The sequence below is a fragment of the Paramisgurnus dabryanus genome, chromosome 20 (genome assembly GCF_030506205.2).
Source record: "Paramisgurnus dabryanus chromosome 20, PD_genome_1.1, whole genome shotgun sequence".
Lineage (NCBI taxonomy): Eukaryota > Metazoa > Chordata > Actinopteri > Cypriniformes > Cobitidae > Paramisgurnus > Paramisgurnus dabryanus.
The window spans coordinates 17,142,078-17,166,293 of NC_133356.1; the positions used below are offsets into that span (position 1 = coordinate 17,142,078).

General features: G+C 36.3%; 1 protein-coding gene across 2 annotated transcripts; it reads left to right on the forward strand.

The window, feature by feature from the left end:
* The first annotated feature begins 85 nt into the window (after positions 1-85).
* ret (ret proto-oncogene receptor tyrosine kinase) lies at positions 86-24,082 on the forward strand. Of its 2 annotated transcripts, XM_065296718.2 has the most exons (20): positions 86-349; positions 13,669-13,914; positions 14,166-14,453; positions 14,566-14,804; positions 14,903-15,098; positions 15,191-15,390; positions 16,246-16,531; positions 16,667-16,798; positions 16,958-17,068; positions 17,236-17,346; positions 17,422-17,678; positions 17,842-17,989; positions 18,507-18,614; positions 18,710-18,924; positions 19,044-19,166; positions 19,383-19,453; positions 19,552-19,689; positions 19,881-19,980; positions 22,005-22,152; positions 23,224-24,081. In XM_065296718.2, the coding sequence occupies exons 1-20, from the start codon at positions 286-288 to the stop codon at positions 23,379-23,381; spliced, it is 3,339 nt and encodes a 1,112-aa protein (XP_065152790.1). In that variant the 5' UTR covers positions 86-285; the 3' UTR covers positions 23,382-24,081. The 2 variants fall into 2 exon arrangements, with proteins under 2 accessions (XP_065152790.1, XP_065152789.1); XM_065296717.2 differs by having other exon boundaries at positions 17,236-17,678; positions 23,224-24,082.
* The last annotated feature ends 134 nt before the right edge of the window (positions 24,083-24,216 follow it).

The window sequence follows — 24,216 nt, forward strand, 5'->3', positions numbered from 1 at the left end:
CACATTGGAGAGCCGCTGATGTGATTCAGAGCCGGAACACTCAGATGTGATGTGAACCTCCTCCCACTGTGTGTGTGTGCGCGCGAGTGCGCGCTCTGAGGGTCCAGCAACAGCAGCAGCAAGGCTGCAGTCAGCGACCCGTCAATGGGACATTCAGGTTAAGGACTTTTGTGGCTGCTTTGCGCGCGAATTGTAACATAAAAAAGTTTGTTTAATTAAAAGCGTATACTTTCACCTCACTGCGTTTATTTTGCTTTTCTGAAATTACACTTATGATTGACAAGGATGGGTAGAGCGCGTGGAATCGTTTGGGGAGATATCGCTGTGGTCCTGCTTGTCCTGTCTGAAGGTAAGGGGTTTAGTCTTTTGCGTAGTCTTCACTTTTAATGTCGTCTTTGTGTTGTATGCATTTATTGTGCAGCAGTAATCGGTACACTTGTCACACTTTAAGTTAGTAAAAATAATTGTCCCATCTGCATCCTTGATTATTAAGCGACAATCCAGCGGCTGTGTCTCAAAACCTTGGGCGCATCTCTGGGATGGCTAATTCAGACGTTTTCACACAGGTTATAACGCTGTAATGCACACATGTTGTCTAGGTAGACAGCTCGCTGTGTTTTGAGACAGAGCCATGGTGTGAGCAATCGTATCGTAGTCATTCTCTTTGTTAATGTTTATGACTCAGAATATATCTGGAAATATTAGAGTCATGTAAGAGAGGTGGAGTGAAACCTTATAAATTGATATTTGTATGATTGTTTTCGTTTTCTTTGCCAAATTGTGCAGCAAATATTGAAGATGAATCAGTTTTACTTTCTGGAAATTGTGGATTTTATTGATTTTGTCTGAGTGGTGAAAAGCAAAACAAGTTCCCTTTACACTATTTTTAATACAATTCAAAAATTTACAATTTACATTAATTAATAAAACATACGACATTTAATCACAAAATATACAATTGTATTCAAATTTTTTGTCATATATTTTGTATAATTTTATATAATTTTATTCATCATTAACACCATCCAAAAAGGGTCTCACGCAGACCACTGAATGTTACTAAAGAGATTTAACAGATAGTGTCATAGGGACAGTCTGGGTCCGAAGCCAAAATATTTACAACCTTAATGTGCCACATGGTTTCTGCAAGCAATATGCATGTCTTTATACATCATTATATCGTAATCCCATTTAAAACTCATCTGTCCAACTGTACTAACACACCTCTCTCAAAATAACTAGAGTTAAATTCTAACTCATCCTGAATAGATTGTAAATCTCAGTGTGTGGCCAGTGCATTAATCGGGAATGGTCACTTCGCAACAGCTTGAATACAGACAAAAGTGGAACATAGCAAAGGTTTTACAGCTATTCTGGTCATTCGGAAGACAGTTGGCAGGGTGTAAAGTATTGCATTTCTTATATCGTTGTGCTTGCTTACTAAATGGCTTTAATTGTGTGATGAAAGGTAGCTTGAATATGAGTAAATAAGAATGTCGAAATTGTTTTCAAAACAACCAAACCTAGATTCTGTCCCAATGCAAAGTGCAGCAGTACCAAATTGCTGTTACACTATTTGCATTTTGTTATAATGTTTAAGACTTACTCATGTTGAACTATAAAAATGTCAAATGCACAAGTTACTAAAAAACAAGATTTGTAATATATCAAGCCCTCTTGGATATGTAATTCTTTACATGCAAAATAAAGTATGTTGTTCATGCTGTCGCGTACGGTCAAATTTAATCGTCGTGGGCGTGATGTTATGGGAAATAATCTAGAAAGTTTTGCATAAAAATCCTGGGTTATTTTCAACCCATCTTGTGTCAAAAATGTAAATTAGTGCTGCACAATTAATCGCATCGCAATCGCAATCGCAATGTCAGCCTGTGCAATTATATGACAGCAAAATGTTGCAATTATATTAAATACATAAATGTGTGGACTTGTTAACACAAACTTTCTGATAACAGTTTGAAGATTTTCCTTCCTGTTTAAAAAAGAAAGAAAAACTAACAAAAAAGGCAGTGCATGTGTGGCATGCACGTGTGTGGTGTGCGTCGTCACTTGCAGCGTAGAAATACCAGAGCGAAGATGGATGCAGAGGAGGTTGACAGTGATCTGGTCGCTAAAAAAAAAACTCTATGTCTGTTGTATGGCGGTATTTTGGATTTAAGATTACTGACACTAGTTTTACAAATACACATTTTAGCATTATCACTAAACTGTGTGTGTATTTTCCTTAAAACCCATCAAGTTGACTCATGATACCATTTATTATAATCGCAACCGCACATCGCAATATTACCACGAATAACCGCAATGGGAAAAATTACCCAAATCGTGCAGCCCTAATGTAAATACACAATTTAACTTATGCTGGGTTGTTTAAACCCATTGTTGGGTCAAATATAAATATTTTTTGTTAATTTAACCCAACTGCAGAGCTTTTGTTTTATTGTCTTACCATAAATGTTCGTTGAAAATAACCGAACCTTATTTGGAGTGTATAAATAAAAATCGTTATGATTTGTTAAGAGATATACACACTCTTAGAAAGGAGTTTTTGTGTTAAGCTTTTAACACATTTTTTGTAATTTTAACGCATTATGTGTCATTTTGTGTTGATTTTGTGTTCAAATTAAACACAAGTTGTGTTAAAAGTAACACAAAATATGTGGTTTCAATCAATAACACAGAGATGGGTGGATTCTGGGACAACGCATTAAGTGTGTTGTCCCAGAATCAACATTAATGTGTTGTTTTTAACACATCCATTCTAAGAGTGTGCAGTATTTTTAAGGAGATAAAAGCATAAACGAAATCGCTACCTTAAAATTTATTAGCGTTAGTGTGGATGAAAAAAGAGTCATGAAAACATGTTTTTAAAATAACATTTTACTTAATATTTGTAATATATGGCTTCGTGTGCGTTTACGGGTGTGTTTATTAAATATATTTAAATCGAAAAAAGTTAACCCATCCACTTTTTATTGGGTTTAATAACTCATCCTTTTATTATCTTTTGTCTTTATGTATAGTGGGATAACATACAAAGAGTTTAATTTTAATTAATAATTCCCAACTCTTCCCAAAAACCAATGTAAACATTACTCTTCAGCAGGTGCTAAAGCACAATATGATTAGTATTGAATGGCTTTTGTTTTCACCTTTGTTAGAGATGCTGCGGAAGCACCTCGATTCCTTGCCGTGAGGAAAAACAAAAGCTTAGTGCCGAGAGGTGGTCAGAGGGCAGGTGTGCAGCAGGTGTGCTTAGCTCTGGGCAAACACAATGTGTTTGTCTTCCGAAAGGAAAAAACTGGCAGTAAAATAATAGAGTACACAGTTCTGATAACAGATGAGGCTTAAACCCCCTCATTAAAGTCACAGGATAGTTGGCAATGCCTCCTGCAAAATGGATCTCATCTATTTTATGACAAGCCATCCCATGAAATGGATGATGACAAAAGCAATGAGTTTTGTCCTACTGGGGACAGATATAATCTTGTGTCACTGTCTGGTATCTCATCACTTGCTGTGATGGTTTGACATTTACACAACAGTTTGTTTGCTTGCGTTGTACAGTTGTTTGACCTTGAATTAGTCATCAGCAGTGTAAAGACCAATTTTAATATGACACCAGAGCTTTTGTTCACCGTCTCACCATAAATGTTTGCGCTGAACTATAGTTCACATTTAATAAGTATGTGTGGCCGGCACTTAAAACCAATATTTCATTTAAAAATAAGTAAACAAAAATACTTTTTATGAAATTAAGAAAATATTGATAAAAAAATGCTTAAAGGCTCCTTAGAAAAAAACTACATTTATTTTAAATTAATAAAACAATCAAATGGATAACACAACGATAAACTTCTTTAATGAAGTAGAGTACATATGCAATTGATGCTCAAATAAATCCTTTGACCCCTACAGTCAAACTGCTACCTATAGCTTTCCATCATGGTAGCTGTTTGCATTAAATAAATCCAGAAGCCATGTCATGTATTGTGTGTGTGTAAGACATTGATTTGTGGATACACAGCTTTGACCCTGTTACTTTATCTGTTGGAGTGCAGTGGCTTTTGACCCTCACCCAAGAGATCTTTTCCCTTGATCAGGCCACAGGAGATTGCCCATCCGATGGGAAGAAACATTAGGAAATAAAGTTCAAACCAACCATGAAAGCCTCTCCACCTCACCACACTCCATCCTGCATTAACCCAATCATTTTCAATGAATGCCAAAGCTTAGATCTCATCTGATATATCACACTAGTTTATTTCAGACTAAATTTACTGTAGTTGGTGTTAATCACATCACTACTTTCAGGCCAAATAGAAAAACATAAAAAAAATGATCCATTCATTTTCTTGTACTGTATGTTCATGCATTAAGGCACACAACAGGACTTTAACTTCTAAAGCAAATTATATTTAAACTTTAATGGTGACGTTCTATATTCAAGCGTTATGGTGAAGTCTGTAGTTTGTACAATGATTCATTGCACCTGGACCACGTAAACTGTTTCTATACTTATTGGTGTCCTGACGCAAATCCTTTAGTTAGTTATGGGTCACATTTCTGTCCTATGCATGAGTGGAATCTAATTTGCTTTGGTTGAAGGACAAGAAGTACATTGATTGAAATTGTGTCCCAAGGGCGTTTTGGGCTCTTGTTTTTTACATGGGTCTTTACATGTTATCTTCTAGTGGTCATTGATGCATGGTGTGTTACAGTGATCATTTACAACAATGAGAAACCGACACAATGACTTAGTTAGGTCTTAACTGCCTGTTTGGTCCTGTGAATCTTGTTTAGAGGAGGAATGGTGCTAATACTTTGTCTGGCTGGCATTGGTGTTTTTTTGGAGTTGGTGGGGTGGAACGTTCATAAAAGTATTTTCAAAAATTATAATACTGGATTTGAATTAATCCACCATTCCACATGCATGGTTTTATATTGCATTTTTAAAATGCAAGTCTTTGGAAATGCCAGCTCTTGATGACTTAACACCTCCTAATCACTAGCCCATGTAAAATTACCCACTGGCCCATGTCAACCATCAGCTGTGAATGTTAAGACTCAGCAGGTAGAAGCTGTAAAATCTTTGAGTATGTGCAGTTTTGGGCAGCAGAGGTGAAAGCTGAGGAAACACTGTGCTGGGGTTAATTCGGTGTAATAGATCACACTGGTGACACATTTTCATTGCATTTACATTTATCCATTTGCCATATGTTTTTAGAGATTTACAGAGTATTTAAGGTACATGTTGCTCGAATTTCTGTTCCCTGGAAATGGAACCCATGGCGCTGTTGTTATTAATCACTGTACTTAACTATTTAAGCTACAGAAACGCTATGATAAGAAAAGAATGGCTTTCATAATGGGTTTGCATCTGTGTTGTTTAGTCTAATCTTTATTGTTGATTTGTCTCTGTCTCAAGCTTATATTATAACATTAAGTGAATAATGCTGGCAATTACATATGGTAATGATACCATCAAAGACAACATGTTGATCAAGGGTCTCTTATTTATGAGCCGTAATGTCCTATTCAATCCCAAAAGAGATTACGAAGTAAATTCAAACATACTGCCATATCCCACAGGAGATTTTAAATTAGATTCCTTAATGACTGATGTCCATTCCATGCTCACATTGATGGGATAGTGGATTGCATTTCTGATTATGATGATCGATTATATTATATTATAGTATTAAGCATGGAATTTTGCATGCATATATTGAGTCCCATTTCCAGTACGGCTCATACTGATAAGTCATAATTGTGATCTTCTAATCATAAAAGTAAAAACTAATAATTAAGTTATGGGGAACAATTAGAAATTCTACTGTTATAAATGCAAGCTAATTGTTCTCAAAAGTCTTTAGAGTTAAGTAGTTTTCGGAAATTATGCACTTTGGATAAAATGTTTCATTGTATGCTTAATTGCTTATCTTACACAAGTCAACCATAATCCATTTGTTGCTGATTCTAAGTCCTTGTCTGGCCTTCTCATTGTTGGATGGAGAAAAAATGGTCCTCAGCTGTCCTTAGGGCAGTATTATTTAAAATGGTCCTCCTAACATGTACCATTTAGGTACAGATATCAATATGTAACTTTGATGTACGAATATGCACTCTTTGGTACCAATATGTACATCTGAGGTACTATTATGAACTCTTTAGGAACAAAGATGTACTTTTTGAAAAGGTAACCAGCCCAGTGACAAATCGAGACCATTTTGACCACTTTTTTAGACAGTGTGATATGAGAAAAGATACCCATGGAAAGCACATCATGAACCCACAATGAGGGGGACTTAATCATAATTATCAATAATAATAGTCTTGTATTAAATTATAACACAATTGATAGCCTTTTAGTTAATTAAATAGTTGTGGTCACAGAATTTTCAGTACAATTTTCTTTTTTATTACCTGTTAGACATACACATTGACATTAAAACAGAACACGGTGAGATAGAAAATGTATAATTTCTCGTTTTCGGCATATCTTCAATATATGTCTGGATGCTACTTCTGTGACCAGTGATCCACAACACTGGACTCACATTGAACTGCATTTCACTTTGCTTGTGGCACTGTTTGCCTGTGCAGCTTGGTGGCATCCTTACTGTTATTGGCTAAAACGTACTCAGCTGTTGATAAATAATGCTATTGATTGGCCTGCTACTTCTTGATTTGGTCATCATTGGAGATGGATGCCCTGCACATTGACCTTGGCTGAGAGGGCATAGGCCAAGTTTTCTATAACATCAGCATGCATCGTGAAATAATCAAAAGGCAAAAACATAAATTAGATGACCCAAATTAATTGTCAGGCTGAAAATGGACTACACAAAGAATAATACAAAGCTGCATCTCAGTGGCTGCATGAGAATCGCAACAACCATGTCTGTGTTTACATACAGCATGTCATGAATAGGGCTCTTTGAGTATTAAGTGGATTAAGGCAGGGCATTGCTCTGCTAGCTTCTTTCCGCCTTCTGCTGAGTTCAAGGGAATGGCAAAAAGACCCAGGCGCTCATACGGCTCCCATGATCTCATAGATGGTAGATTTCTGCGGCGGTGTGCATGTTGAGCTAATTGAGTTCCTGTCGTTCTGCAGTCCGATCCAGAGGTCGGCCCCCCATTAACCTATTCGCTCGCTAAGAGTTCTTGCTGCAAAACATGCAAAGCTCATCACCAGGATGATTTACACTAACTCTGGAGTCTGGACACTATATATATACTTGGGTCCATATGCGTTTAGAGTAGTGCTCTGAAACGATAAAGGATTTATTTACATTAAGAAGCGACTGTAATCTCATCATTCTATTAAGGGAAAAGTTCACCGATTTTGAAACAATACAGTACATTTATGAGAGAAAATTATATTTTTAAGCGTATTAAGTGATCGATACATTATTGTAAAAACAGAAATGTTTAAAAGCTGTAATTTTACATATGGCGGCACATCAATAACATTGAATCTCATTTGTTTGCTTTGTCTCGCATATGCCAACTTGTCACAAGACATGCAGCAGCCAACGAATTCAACGTTTAAAAAAAAATATTCAAAAAGGAAGTCATATACACCTAAATTGGCGTGAGGGTGAGTAATTTATGGGATTAATTTCCAGTGAAGTAGTTCTTTAACTTACGGCATCATCTATTGAATTTTAGTAGCAGGGTTCATAAGTCACTTATATAGAGTTAGAATAGAGTTGGCACCATAGACTGTAAAAAAAGATGGACGATGCCCATTTGCTTTCTCCAATGGTGAAAAGTGAAGCCGTCAGTGTCCCGATTCAGCTCTGACAGACTTGAGTCTGCGCAGTAGTGATTTCGGGACCAGTCCTGCGCAGTAGTGAGCAGGAAGTAAAGCCGCGAAAGCAAGGCCCCGCCCTCGCTCTCACAGAATGCGCATATCACAGCTGTCAATCATGACTACCGTTGACTGACCGTTTTTATAGCATTAAAGGTATAACGGAAGATTTTCCCGAATTATTTAAAAGAACCACCCCTCGAAATATACGTCAACATATAATCAGAATGATTGACATCTGGGATGACCAATAGTCCTGATGATCCACCCGGTAAACGAAAATCTTCCGCTATACCTTTAAATAACTAACTAAAAACAGACTTATTTTAAAAACAAACACTTAAATTTACATCAGCGTGATAAAAACTACAGTAAATGACAGAAACCAGTTTCGGAAAAAATAATTTAAGTGTAATTAAATTGTTAAGTTAGTTGGTCCCCCATTAATGCAACACCAAAGAGTTTTTTTTACCTTAAAATTACGGCAGACCTACAATCCAATCAGAGCCAGCTATGCTGCAGTATTTACGACAGTGGTAATGAGCAATTACGCTTCTAACCTGTAGGGGGAGCAAAGAGCAATAAGTCTTTAGTGTTGCTTTAAGTCCCACTGAATAACATGGGGAGGCGGGGTTTATGACCTATACTGGGACCAATCACTGGGGGGCAATTGAGACGTTTAGGGCCAGATTTACTAAACAGGGCAAATTAGCGCATGAGCGCAATTCCAAAAATGCGCTGATGGGAGTGGTGATATCTGCGGGTTATTTACTAAAAAAGCGCTTTTTAAATAACACAGGCGCAACAGCTGATTTCCATAATGACCAACCAATCTACTAAGAGCAGCGCAAATTAGCGCATGGTTGCAAATAAGCAGAGATGATGCTCCTGCAGGTGCATGTGATATACAGGCCGATAAATAAAGGCAGAGAGACGCGTGAACTTATCTGGTAAAATGATCCTGGAAATCCTCTCCCTTCTACCATGCAGTCTCTGATTTCTGCGATGTCTCCTCCTAGCAACAACAATTGCAGCCATTTCGAGCGCAAAATGATTTAAGACATGCTTTTTTTCGGCGTTAAATAGTCGCGCAAATGCCATACATAACACATGCGCAAACATTAGTAAATCGCATTGCGTGAATCATTTAAATAGTCTCCTCCCAAAATGTTTGCGTCTGAAAGGGAAACTCCTAGAAATGCATATGCAATCAGGTCAGTCGCAAAAAGAACTAGACCACACCTTTTCAGCGCTAATGATCCACTGCGCGTCTTTAGTAAATTCCGACATCGCTATTTACCGCCAAAATGATGGTTTACGCTGGCGCAAGCGCTTAGTAAATCTGGCCCCAAGTCTTCAGTTTTCAGGGCTTTTGTGGCATGCGTGGTTGGCACACATTCCAATGAAATAATGAAATTTAACAAAACTACTGATTATTTAAGATAATTGATCAGAATTATTATTAGTCATACTTTTACTTGTTAAGCATTTTTGTCCTGTATGTGTGTGTGTTAGGTTCAAAGTCAATTCGCCTGTGAGCTAAAATCAATATGTCAGATTGCATCATAGTGTTTACAGTCATGATCCACGATGTGGCTGTAAGAGGTCAGAACATCGAGCCAAATCTGATCAAGTGATCACCCATAACTCCAAATATCTTCTCGCAGCTGCCTTCACCTGCGTTTAACAGACACAACTCTTAAGAAAACCTCATGTCAAATGTGACTTTTAATGTCACAAAAAACCACTGCGCCCGCGTGCTTGTATGTCGTTTTTGATTCTCTGAGTTAATTAGCTTGATATAAACTGCTTTCTGTTGGCTTACAGCCTGGAAATAAATTGAATTTGGAAAGATTCAAATCGGTCGGATAGGCCGTAGTTTGCAGCTCCCATCTGCAAAAGCTCCAAACTCAAATTACTTTGCCAAAGAGTATTTTTTACTTCGGCCAGGACCACTAATATACTTAATAAAGGTAAATTGTGTGATTTATGCACCACTTGCATCACCAAACTGATTGAAAATAATGGGTAACATCACAGGTTTCTCAAACCACTCCCTCGTGTGCAATAGTCCTGCCTCAAACTTACACCACTAAGTTATTGCTATGTCAGGCTGGTTGTGATGCTCAAGGTAACATACTAAACAAATTTGTTGATAGCTTGATAACTTTTTATTATGTTTATCTTCGAATGGCTTACAATATTTAATGTTACTTACCATACTTATGAGGTGAATAGCTGTGTAATAAGCGCTATAATGTACAGGCAGCTCCACTTCGCTTCGGGTCCTGAACACACTGTCTGGGCTTATTTCTGCGATAACAACCGGCTGCCTATAAATTATCTGTTACTTATACATTCTCTTGGCAGTTAAAGTCACGGTTCTTCTTCATTAAGTTAAACTACACAACATTTAGGTGAAGAATTAAGGACTGATCAATACTTTGAAATCACAGTTTAAACAGTGTACCTGTCAATTTATTCATGTATTGTGGACTCTTGTATATATCTGATCATTAATCAATAAAAGCAGCACTTACCCAAAGAAGACACTCATTGTGGGTATTCAGGCAATGTTCCCTGCGGTTTTCTTTACATCTAAACTTGCAGTCACCATCCTAAAATTCTGAGTGACAATGTAAAGTGGTTTTATAGTTTTAGTTTTTGTGATCTTTGGTCTTTTAGTATGGGAGTCCTTGTTTGAGATGGACCAACACTGCTACCACAGTTTCATTCATTTGTTTAAGTAGAAGTGAAAGTAAATGTCTCTCTCTCTCTCTGGCTCATCTCTGAATGCTTTTATGCCGCTCTGAATCTTGGAGTGGCACAACACCGCTATCCACTGTAAGCACTCCACTGAAGTACTGATACAGAATGATGAATGAATGTCACACCAAATCTAGTGCCTTGTTCAACATAGTATCTGTATCAGCTAAAGATGAATCCTGCCAGCCTTCAGTTCTCCTATGGTTATAGTTTTATGAATCAGGCCTCACTTTGTACTACTGAGGTATTACAAAATATTCACTGGGGTGGTACCCTTTCAAAAAGTACACCTTTATAAGAAAAGTACCCTATCTTTATCTATATTATGACCTTTTAACCATGTGTTATACTCTTAGGCAATCTAAAAACCCAGAAAAGGTGAATTTTATTAGATCATAGATTGATGATATTAATTTAGATTTTTTTATACTATGTATGTATCACATTAGGATAATGGGGCGGTTTCCCGGACAGGGTTTAGATTAAGCCAGAACTAGGCCTTAGTTATATTAAGACATTTAAATAGTTTATTCAAACATACCTTACAAAAAACATTACTGGTGTGAATCTTGAGACCAAACAATGGCACTGATATATATTAAGATTTATAAGTGCAAGTTAAGACATCTCAAATAAGCATTTTAGTCTGGGACTACCATAAGCCCTGACCGATACTGGCCCAGTATGTTTTATTACATTTTTAATGAAATGGATTGATGGAAACAGTTTTTCTATGTTAACATAATGTGACCCTGCCATGTGAAATCCAGGCTAAAGTCTCAAAAAGATTATGAGCATCAAAGTTAGATTTTTATCAGAATTGTTGGACATTTATTTCAATCATTGGCATTATCTTACTCAGTCAGTATTATAGATGTCAATATATTTTCACAGAATATTCTTAACATTATCTAGGATGACTTTATGTAAATTGGTGGGATTTCATAGGCAGGGTCAAATACTTCATAGATAAAGAGTTGGGACATATGAAAGGCTCCAGTTTTAAGCATCCAACAATCTTTGTATTTACAAACTTCCAGGTGAACGCCAGCATATAGATGGCCTCAAGGTGACATGCCATCATCTGAAAGCCACAAAACTCTTTGATCAGTTCTGCAGAGATTTTTCCATACTTTTTGTACTTTCGTTTCGCCTACTGCGTTTTTTTTCATACTTTCCACCATGCATAAAATTAAAAACCCTCAGCAAACATGACCAGCAATCCCTCACACGAACAAAAAAACAGTTCTGTGTTTTTTGTGTCTTGACAAGGCTTTTAATAAAAAATGTTTGTAGTGTTCGTCCTGAGTGTATCTCCATCCTTCAGGAAGGTTGGCCGCATTGTATCCATCAATCCGGCCTCCTGTCATCCCAGCACAGCTAAATTAAATCAATGTCTGAAACCAGAGACAACGCTTCAACTGCAGCAACAGAAATAGAAAATCTAGTTTTGCTGTCTGCTAATGACATTAGTACGTTCCTAAGTGGCCGCCCACCGTCGTCGGACAGGAACACAAGAGAGATATAATTACAGCCCGAACACTTGCATCTCCATTTACTGGTAAAACTCGTGGGGATCTTATAGTGTTTTATAGATTACCCTTCCCCCATCTCCATCTATACTCATCCTGCAGGTAATGATTCATTTCTAGGCAGTATTATGTTATCCTCTGTAATTAAACTTCCCAAGGTGAACCCAAGGAGAATCGCAGACCGCATTATATTGACCATGTGAGAAATTCATTAAAAGACCAGTGTCAATGTCATATGAGATGCCATTTCATTTGTTCGATGACAAAAGAGCGAGGTCTACACAATAGGAAAACGGATGTGTTTAATGAATTTAGTGCATAACCTGTTGACTTGCGTGCAAGTTCCTACATCAGTTTTTAGATAAGAGTCAGATCAATAAGGGAAGTTTTAAAGAGCTTAGATGCAAAGTCCTCTAAGTTCTCTTGCAAATGAGCATTTTTTTACTAGACTTTTAATGGATTCTGCATACAAAGCGGTATTTCTGAATGTCCTGAGGCTGGGGTTAAGCAGATTTGAAAAGAAAATATTTGATGAACGTATAAAATGGCCAGAGAGCTTTCTGTTAATATCAATTCATTTTTCAGTAATGCATGGGGTCTGTGGGCTGTCAAAAGATTAATAAAAGTTTGTGTTTGCATAATATATGTGTGTATGTAATATATATATTTAAATATGAATAAATAAATATTCATATAACATACATATAATATATATATTCATTTTTTATAGTATATAAAAATACATAAGTACATTTTTTCTTAATATATACACATACATGTATACATTTAATAAAAAAAATATGTATTTTTTATAATTTTTTATAAAAAAAATTTTTTTATAAAATTTAAAATATATCAAAATCTAAATATATATATATAATATTATATTATATATAAATGTTTCTTTAATACATACATGAATGTGTGTGTATTTATTTACAAAATAATGCAGTGTGCGCACACATATATTATGCAAGAACAAACTTTTATTTTGTATGCGATTAATCACGATTAATCTTTTCACAGCCCTAACCTGTGAATATCAAACATTTATATGTGACCCTGTCTGTGAAATCCAGGCTAAAGTCTTTAAATCTAATTGAGATTAGGAGCATAAAAGTGTGATTTTAATAATAGATTTGACTTAATTTTCAATCTTTGACATGACCTCACTTAGTCAATGTTAAAGATCAAGTGTATATTTTCACAGAATGTAACATCATTTTATGTAGAAAACCATAAATCAGGTGGGTTTTCATAGACAGGCTCACATTATTTCTATAAATGTATTTTATGTGTGGTAAATTAATGATAAAAAGGATTTTAATGTTATAAATTCAGAAGAATTTTTAAGGTTAATGCCAAATGAATCTTTATGGGATTTGATTAAATTGCTCACATTTATCAGTCAGTGAGTAGTGTCAAAAAGTGTTTTAAAATCATAGCCAAAAGGCTAACAATGGCTGGAATGAAACTGTAAGGACTGTTTTCCACAGTGCACACAGATGCGTGACATTTCATGTGTATTTTGGACAGGTTCACTTGGACTTTATTTCCCTCAAAGCGAGTACTCGGATAGCATCTACGTGGGTCAACCACAGGGATCTCCGGTTCTTCAGGTCCATTCCATGCTAGAGACCTCCACAGAGAAGCCCTATTTCTCCATTTGCTGGAGAAATCCTCAGAGACCCTCTCCTTATGCATCATGGTTTTACATAGATGAGACTTCTGGAGTCCTTTTCATGAACAAAACACTGGAGTGGAGTGACTTCAGTAGCTTATGTGAGTTTGATTTTATTGGGATAATGTTAAGAATGACATAAAATACCACTATGTTACTATTTGAACAATATGAAAGCAGCCCCAAATTAGTTAAGTCATCAATTTAATTTGTAAGTGTATTTTTTTTCTTTGACTTTCTTTTCCCTTGTTTCTATAAGCATGTAACACTTATACTTTGGCAATGAGATACTGTTATAAATTGCATCCTTGTTAAAGGACGCCTCATGAAAACATGTCTAACTGTCCTCCAGACACAGCCGGACCCTTGAAGAAGCTCACACTGAAGGTTATGGTCTCTACAATGCCCGTGAAGAAACCAATGTGTAATATGCAACCCAAAGTAGAGGTCAGCTTAACATTCATCAATGCGACGGCGCCCCCCTGTGCTCAAGTGAAGCTGGAGAAATTGTGCTTTCCAGACAGGGATACAAATCCTCATATCAGAGAGAACCGTATGCCAGGAGCCATGCGGCAACTCCGTCGCTTCACCCGCATGAGTCTTTGTCCTAACTATACTATCAGTTATGGAATAGAAGCAGGTATAAACAAAACATTATTGGTTTGTTTGCTGTCATTTACTGATTGGTTGTATTTATTTATTTTGCACATTATGCCATGGTGAGATGTATTTTCTTTTAATGCACAACACAGACTCGCCAGTTCCATTTGCAGTTGATGGTTCCACTTCAGAGCTGGTGGTTACGGCACCCGTGGACCGTGAAGAGAAGGAAGTGTACCGTTTTCTTATTGTGTGTACGATACAAACAGAGGAGACTGTGCACACGCTTGACATTCCTCTGCATGTCAACATCTATGATGAGGATGATAATCCCCCTTACCTAAACGGAACAGACACCGAAGACGTTGTAATAGAGTTCAATCGCAGCGAGGTGTGTATTAGACACCTCACATCTTTAAAGGATTGAATGTAATCAATGATTATGTGGCTAAAGTTGTAGATCTGAAGTTGCAATGTGTTTTTTTATAGGGAACTATCTGTGGATCTCTATCTGTTTACGACAGAGACACGACACCCGTCTATCCCAGCAACCAAAGTCAAAATAAATTTGTTGGTACCATATTAAACAATGACCCCTGGATCAAAAACACATTCACTATAGAACCTAAATTCAGGGAAGAGAAGACCATCTTTAGTAATGTGCGTGGGACGGTTCATGAATACAGTGAGTGTCAAACAAAAAATTGTGAACATTGCATATCTTAGGAGTTGGGGGGGTTACTTTATAACCATATTTTATTTGTTCTCTGTCCACAGAGCTGAAGCTCATTCAGAATGTGTCTGTCACAGAGGCTCGTTCATTTCAGTTGGACTATCTGGTCAATGACACTACTTTTCCAGGCCCGGAGGGAACAGTGCTGTTACATTTTAATGTTACTATTCTGCCGGTTCCTATTCGCTTCACCAATATCACTTACTACTTTGGTTTGTCACGGAAAGCCATGACATACTCCCAGGTGCTTAAAAAATGTTTTAGTCATTGTTGTTTACATTTTGATCTGTTTTGTCCAAATAGAGATGTAGAAGTTTGTTTCAGAGATCAATTCTATCAATATAAGCCAATGAGACATTTTCTTATATATATATATATATATATATACAGTACTAAAACTAGTGCAAAATTCTTAGGCCACAATGCTACCATTATATTTGTTGTTTTTGCAACTGTATAGTGATCATATATTATTAATTCTCAGTCTATTTATTAGAATATAACCAGAAAATACAGGAAATGTGTATGTAGTATTAAAAACAGTATAAAGTATAACATAAAGTGTCAGGTATTTAGGGTAAACTCCCCTTCCACTTGAGCAATAGCAGGCAACTGCAGGATCTCTTCAACCTAAATGAATTTAAATCCTAATTTCTAATTCTAATGACTTCAGGACTTCAGTCTCCTTAAAAAAGCTCAAGATGTGTTTCATGGCAAGAGAGGTCAGACTAAATACTGACTGATGCCTGAGGAAGACATTTAGTCCTGAAAATTGTTTTGTTTTTAATTCTGTCTACATATTTCCTGTATTTTCTGTTTGTATCTAAAAAAAAGTGAAAAATAAATATGAATGGACATTAAAACTTTGCTAAAACAACAAAGCTGGTGATGGTGGCCTAAGACTTTTGCACAGAGTCACATTTAATGTAAAATGTATGTTTTACTTAGCATACATGTCATGTTGAAATAATTGCATAGAAAAAAATTATCAAATTATTTCAGTTATTGTTACAATTTACATATATTAAGCAAAACTATAAACAGATCACACTCATCCAATCTGTGACATAACTCATGTCTGTGTTTGTTTCTTTATTAGATTGGGAAAGTCTGTGTGGACAACTGTATGATGTTTAAGGGCATTGATGTTGAATATCAGTTGGAGATAGCAGACAAGAACATCTCTGCTGATGCTCAGTCATGCTACTCGGCAGTCAGCATTGCACAGAGCCAAAATGAGATGTCTGGTGTCCTCTATGTGAACGACACTGAGGCATTACACAGAACTGAATGCCAAGAGCTGCAGTTTGTGGTTACGGCTCAGGAACAGCAGAACCAGGTGCAGGCCAGGACTCAGCTCTTTATCGTCTTTATCGAGGGTCAAGGTAATTTATAATTTATTATGATAATGGTTAATTTTTTTTCTAGTTTTTTTATTTAGTTGTAGTCAGCCTGATAAGTTGTTTTGAGCTGTTGTAACTTTGCCCTATGCTATGCTTTTATCCATCTGTGTCATGTAGTTAATCATATGAGGATGGATGAGCAGCGGGTTTTGGCTTGTGCAGAAAGGAGACAGAGGGGAGATTGTGAGTCGTCTCGGGGCCTGGGAGCACCCACAGGCAGATGCCAGTGGAGACAAGGCAGCGATAAAGGTTAACCACAATTAGCTTGGCTTCTCGTTACTCTAATGTTTTTTTGATGAAATCTAAAATCAAATACATTGCACTTAACAAATGACTGTTTCCACAATTATGCCTGTTTATATGTAATATCATTAAATCATTCTCTATCGTTTTGTTTTACTATTGCAGGAATATCTGCAAAATATTCCACGTGTTCCCCTGACCTACGCACATGTCCTGACGGTTACTGTGATGCCATTGAAAGCAAAGATATATCCATATGTCCCCAGGATTGCACCAGTAAGAGAAATTTGTGAATTTTCCAAACAAATCTGTTTTTTAATAATAAATATTTAATTGTGTAAAAAATATATCTAAAAAATAAGTTTTTTTTTTTTCATTAGCTATTCATAACTCTACAGTTGTGTTCTCAGCAAGTGCAAAAACTTTGACATTTTTTTTATCAGGTCAGCCCATAATCGGAGGTCACGAGAGGGGCCTGTATGGAATTAAAGCTGGATATGGGACCTGCTATTGCTATGCAGACAAGTGCTTCTGTGAAAAAGATGAAATGGAGGGTGAGCTGAAAAAGTTTTGGATTTGTAGTTTTGTCCTATCATATGATCTAACTGTGATTCTGTGTCTGTTTACAGAGGCTATATGTGATGACATGTGTAAGACCGTCATCGCAACAGGAGTTCTTCTTTCCTTCGTTCTCTCCATCCTTCTGTCTTCGTACTTCATTCACCGTTATCACAAGAGCACACCCAAGCCGCCCATTGCCTCGGCTGAGATGACCTTCCGTCGACCGGCCCAATCTTACCCAATCAGTTACTCAGCCAACAATGTTCGGCGAGCATCTCTAGACTCCATGGAGAATCAAGTAGCCATTGACACCTTCAAAATACCTGTAAGATTTTAACATGTAACATAAATTTGTTGACATTAGTTATGCTATTGTTATCATATAGTAACAGTGCACAACAATTATGTACTGTTAACGAACTGAAGTCAACTTTTTCATAGAAATTTTAATTTATTTATAATATTATAAATTATGTTTCTGTTAATAGGAAGATCCAAAGTGGGAATTCCCTCGGAAGAACTTAGTGCTTGGAAAAACTCTGGGAGAGGGAGAGTTTGGGAAAGTTGTGAAGGCCACGGCATTCCGTCTTAAGGGAAAAGCTGGATACACTACTGTTGCTGTAAAAATGTTAAAAGGTAACTCTTGCCTCTTTGAAAAGCTGGGTCTTAAAGGGGACATATCATGAAAATCTGACTTTTTCCATATTTAAGTGCTCTTATTGGGTCCCCAGTGCTTCTATCAACCTAGAAAATGTGAAAAAGAACAACCCAGTAATAGTTTTGGTAAACCATTCTCTCAATCATGTGACAAAATAGGTAATTTAAATTTGGCTCCCCTTGTGATGTCAGAAGGGGATTATAACACCCCTTAATCTGCACTATCCAACCACACCACTGCCATTTAGTGCAGAGATCAGCTCATTTGCATTTACAGGACACACACAAAACGGCACATTTTTGCTCACACCTACAAAGTGGCAATTTTAACATGCTACAATAATTTATCTATATGGTGTTTTGAACTGGAACTTCACATATGTACTCTGGGGACACTAAAGATTTATTTCCCATCTTAAAAAAGCCTTGTGAAATGTCCCCTTTAAAAAATAGTATCTGTAATGATTTACCAATCATGATTTTCTTTTTACCACAGAAAATGCCTCTCACAGTGAGCTCAGAGACCTTCTGTCAGAGTTTACATTGCTCAAGCAGGTTAATCATCCTCATGTAATAAAAATGTATGGAGCTTGCAGTCAGGATGGTAAGACATTATATAATAAAAAACCATATGTTACGTTTTTATTGTGTTTGATTTGTACTGTTTGCCTTGTATGCTTACAAAGTTGGTCTGTTTAGGTCCATTACACTTAATTGTTGAATATGCCAAGTATGGCTCACTGCGCAACTTCCTGAGAGAGAGTCGGAAAGTTGGGCCCAGCTATATGGGCAATGATGCCAATCGTAACTCCAGTTATTTGGAAAACCCAGATGAGAGAGCTCTAACCATGGGTGACCTCATTTCCTTCGCATGGCAGATCTCCAGAGGAATGCAATACCTGGCTGAAATGAAGGTAGTTCAACAGTATATAGAGAATATACACTCAAATGTTTTTAATTTATTAAAGAGGAGATAAGAAACAGCTGTTGTTAGGCATTTAAATATAACATTGATATTTCTTTGTGTTTTTAGCTTGTACACAGAGATCTTGCTGCCAGGAATGTACTCGTGGCAGAAGGCAGAAAGATGAAAATATCCGACTTTGGTTTGTCCCGAGATGTTTATGAGGAAGATTCATATGTTAAGAGGAGCAAGGTAAGGTTTTATTTCTACCCTTTTTAGCTAATGAATGTGTTCCTTTGAATGTTGTGGTATCCAAAATAACAAATCATTTTGTTTTTTATTACAGATGTGTAAATGTTAGATCCATTCTATGTTAGTTCTAGAAAACCATTTTTGGATGTCTTTTTTCTTGCATGTGGTTAAGGTAAATGTCCTTTGACTTATTATTTTTGTGCTTTTAAATTACAGGGTCGAATTCCTGTCAAATGGATGGCTATAGAGTCTTTGTTTGACCACATCTACACCACACAAAGCGATGTGTAAGTCATTACATGCAATACAACAATCCGCAAATCAGATGTGAAGAATTTGACATCTTTCATTACAGTTACTGTATAATCTTTCTTTTTCTCATCAGCTGGTCTTTTGGTGTACTCCTATGGGAGATTGTGACTCTGGGTGGAAACCCCTACCCAGGGATTGCCCCAGAACGACTTTTCAACCTTCTGAAGACAGGCTACAGGATGGAGAAACCAGAAAACTGCACCGATGAAATGTGCGTATATCACTGACATTAAACTGACACAACACAGCATCAATAAAGTAAATGTACTGTAGGGCTACATAAAAAAATCTGATGTCACCAGCGATATTCACTATTTTACAGTCTTAAAAAAAAAATCCTAGATTTTCCTAGAAACACAAATATTATATGTTGGGTGATAAATGCTGTGTTGTCTAATGTAGGTACAATCTGATGCTTCGTTGTTGGAAACAAGAGGCAGATAAGCGTCCAAACTTCTCAGACATCAGCAAAGAACTTGAGAAGATGATGGTGAAAAGCAGAGTAAGAAATCAACAAATACTTCCTCTCATGTACAGTCACAGACACACATTAAAACACATTTGTTTTACAATTAACTAACAAATTGGACCAAAGTCTTATACTGTGTAGAGCAAATTTGTGCAGATTTAAGTTGAACAGACAAGTCATTTGTAAACAGTGTTGTTAAACAGTCACATATTTACTCACAAATTGCTTGATTTGAAATGTGTTCATTCTTATAAGTTTGATGATAATGAGGAAGAAGGAAGGTAAGTGACAATGTTTAAGTTTCAACAATGGATAAACATGGTAACACACCTAAAGATAGTAAAGCTTTTCACCACCAGATATTGACTTCAAAACAAAATAAAAGTCTTATTTATGGCTTTATGAGATAAACATAACATGAGTTAAAGTGGAAAACTAATGTTTTCTGATGTCACAGTAAGAAATTTAGCTTTTTAAAGACTAATAGCCATCTATGCACAGCCCAGATGTCTAGGCTAAAACAAGACAAAATTTTGGGCTGTCAGTAAAACGTCTTACCAGAAATAAAAAATAAAATAAATGCATAATGAAAGAAACCAAGCACCTTGTAATCACTGTTGACTTTGGTTACATGATGTAGTATCATACATGTAACCAAATTCAAGGTTTGGCTTGAAGTGGTTTAAACGTAGCCAGACTGTTCAGGCCGAGTACCAAAACACACTTGTAGCCAATCAGCAGTAATGGGCGTGTCTACTAACTGACATCATTGCCTGGGTTGCTTATGTGTGGAAATCCATTAGACACAAGTGAAACGAGCAAGATAACTCACTAGAAACTGTCTTGTTGTGCTGTTGAGTGTCACAATAGGAATGGCAAAAAAAGATGACCTTCATTTCTTATAGTATACCGTCGTCGAAGAAACCATTTGAATGATAAACGTAGGTTTTTATGGTAGCAATAAGCCTTTAAATGGGCAGACTGGAGAGATCTAATTTAATAATTAGAATAGAAAATATTTAGAGAAGATGTCCGGTGTTCTGTTGAAGTCTGTTCCCTCTATGCGTTTCTTATGGCGTTTTCATCATCACGTTACATTTATAATTTATTTAGAAGGATTAAAGATTTGAATGAGTTTATAATATCAATAACATCACCATTTATGAAATATTTCATAATTTTTTTTTTACGTTTTCTATTACTTCTTTTTACCTTATATCTTAGCCTATGTCTTCCTGTTTGTTCTAAAATTATGATCTTTACATACTTAATAAATATAGCACAAACACATGATGTAAAGTGTTATTAATATATAAACAGCCCTATACAAATTAATTGGTATGTAAACATAATAGTTTAATAATAGTTTTAGAGCAAATACATAGGCTATAAATGTAAGGAAGAAATCATAGAAAACAGAAAAATAATACAAAATTTAATAAATGATATTATATAGAATAGAGAGTATTGCTCTTATATGTACTTTCGATACTTATCGATTCATACTGTAAAAATAATGGATTTACCAATAAAGAACAATACATATACATTACATACATGCACACATATCAGTAGCCAAGCCATTTAAACTTTTAATTTATCTAAAAAATAAACGTAACGTGGTGAAAACGCTATAAGAAACATTAAACTAAAGAGTATCATAGGGAACAGACTTTGACAGAACACCAGATCCATAAAAATCACAGTTTAATGCTAAAACACTTCACAATGCTATAGCAGAGCTGTCACTTTCTACAACCAGTTGGGCTCCGCCCACAGAAAAACGTCATCTCTGTTTGCAAACACACAAAAGGTCTATTGGGGTAGGTGCGAGATTGTTTAGGTGATTTTAAATGTCAACATTGGCTTTCAGAGATCATGCACCCCGTCTTTAAACTGGATGGGGAAATTATGGCTATTGCTTGCTAACATTACAATTTCACAATTATTGCCATTTTGCTCAACAGATGTTAAATGCTTCACATGAAAAATTATCTATCAATGAACACAGTTATGCATTCATTCATTTTCCTGACTGTGCATTTCCCCTTCATCAGGACTATCTGGATCTCGCGGCCTCCACGCCGGCAGATGCTCTGCTGTATGACGACTCCCTCTCTGAAGAGGACACACCCTTAGTGGACTGTAGTAACGCCCCTCTCCCTCGAACCCTTCCCTCTACTTGGATTGAAAACAAGCTCTATGGTAGAATTTCCCATGCATTTACTCGATTCTAATACAGGAAACAAAATCAGTTTATGTTTTTGGCTTCCATAGTGTTGTGATTGTTCTAATGGCAGGGCAGCCAATGATTTATAAATACTGCTTGTGTTTCATAGATGATTCAGTTACTGCTGTAGTTTTGGGGTTTTAGGGGTCAGACGTTTGGTTTGGACCTGCTTCCGATGTACTCTACTTTTTGAAACATCGCTTATTGTTCAAGGATTATTACTACTGATAAAAGCAAATCCATTCTATATATACACCTTAATATGTATTTTGTTCAGTGAAGAAAATATATCCTAAGATGTTTGATCATTTGTGGATTTTCTATTGCTTTGCAGTGCTTTAGGTTTGGTTTACATTTGAAACAGGTCCCATACTCTGAATGTACTCTCCCTCTCTGTAATATCCTGAACATATTACAGAAAATGAGTGTTTAAGTAGATGGAGCTGTAAAAAGAAGCAGTAAGGCTTTTGAATTAAACTCTTTTCTGTTATACACCAAATAGGCAAGACTTTGTTACCTTCCCCAAATTGTGCAAATGTATAATTATACAATAATTGTAGAATAACTAAGCAATAAAATGGCCAGCAGTAAGACAGTTGCTATGCATAAACTCATTTTAGGAGAGAACTGATTTTCTTCTGTTTTATTTTAAAATAATATACATAAAAAAACCAAAGATACAGGAACCATAAAATTGATGTCATGATCATCACAAGAGTGTTATTTTTGTCAAAAAAGTAGCTTTTCATGAAAATATCAGGACCAAAGAATGATTTCATGTTTATTTTACTTTTCCAGAGCTGTCATAAGAGGGGAGAATAGGGAACCTTGTAGTGGGGGCGACCCAAAACATTTAGTTCCTGGCTCCTTGAGACATAGCCATTTCCTCAAATAAACAAATCATTCATGGTGTATTAACTCATCGGTTTCAATTACTCATTGGTTTCATAACATTCAACAACCTGAGTTTTGTTTGAGAGCCTTACTGTCTGGAATCTACTAAATGCTTCCTCAGAGCAGAAAAAATGATATGTTTTCGTTTTTAGGCATGTCATACCCGAACTGGCCAGAGAAGAGCCCGGTACTACTCAACAGACTCGATGCCACTAACCCTGTCTTTACAAGATATGCCAATGATAGTGTTTATGCAAACTGGATGGCTTTGCATTCTCCCGCAAAAATTGTGGACCCGGTTGATAGTTAAGAATGCAAATGTCAGTGGTGGAAAAGACATGGGTGAAGATGTGTATATTTATATAATACTGTATATATCTTATATGATGATAAAGTCGGTTCCCTTTTATTTCTGCTGTAAAACCTAGTGTTTAGAACATTGGAGTGGTGGAATAGATTTCAAATAGGCTGGAATTGCATAAAACACGCTTCGAGCAGCTTGTAGGTAATTGTTACCACGAGGCCGATTGGCCGTGTTGTATCATTGCATGACTATGTACAGTTTAATGTTCATGTTTAAGTGCCTGTGCTGCTTCTGTCGTGGAACAACAGTTATAAATGCAAGATCAAGAAAACCTTGGTCCCAACCAGGAATTAAAGGGAGCTTCTTTACCATCACTTACTGTAGATGTTTGCCAATAATTGGACTTGTTTATTTGAACCCACAACTTTATTTCTTCTGGATTATGTGTCAGGATACAGCAGAGTCAATTACTTTATATTTTTTTAGGCATAAATTATTCATTCTGCAGTAACTACAAGATACTTAAATATACTGGCAAAACAGAGTACGGATGTGTTTAATTTAATGTCATGTTGTGATTATGTTTTCATTCCTTGTAAAGACTTTTATTTGTGCAACAATAATGACAATACGTACAGCTGTGTGTGATCCCTCATTACGTTGTTAAAACATTAAGTTACAATCAATAAAACTGTTAGATGATGTCTTTGATTTTTGTGTCTTTATTTAACTTTCATTCTTTGACTTTATAAAAGACTATTAATGAGTAAAAGGCGTTATCTTTACAAGCATGATGATATATTGTCATCCACGACAGCAGACAGCCAAATGTTGGAATTTT

Bases quoted from the DNA above. Each gene is read 5' to 3' on its own strand.
- ret (XM_065296717.2), top strand. From the start codon at position 286: ATGGGTAGAGCGCGTGGAATCGTTTGGGGAGATATCGCTGTGGTCCTG. The intron at 15,099-15,190 runs GTGAGTGTCAAA...CTCTGTCCACAG, and splicing joins TGGGACGGTTCATGAATACA to AGCTGAAGCTCATTCAGAAT. The intron at 19,167-19,382 runs GTAAGGTTTTAT...TTTAAATTACAG, and splicing joins CATATGTTAAGAGGAGCAAG to GGTCGAATTCCTGTCAAATG.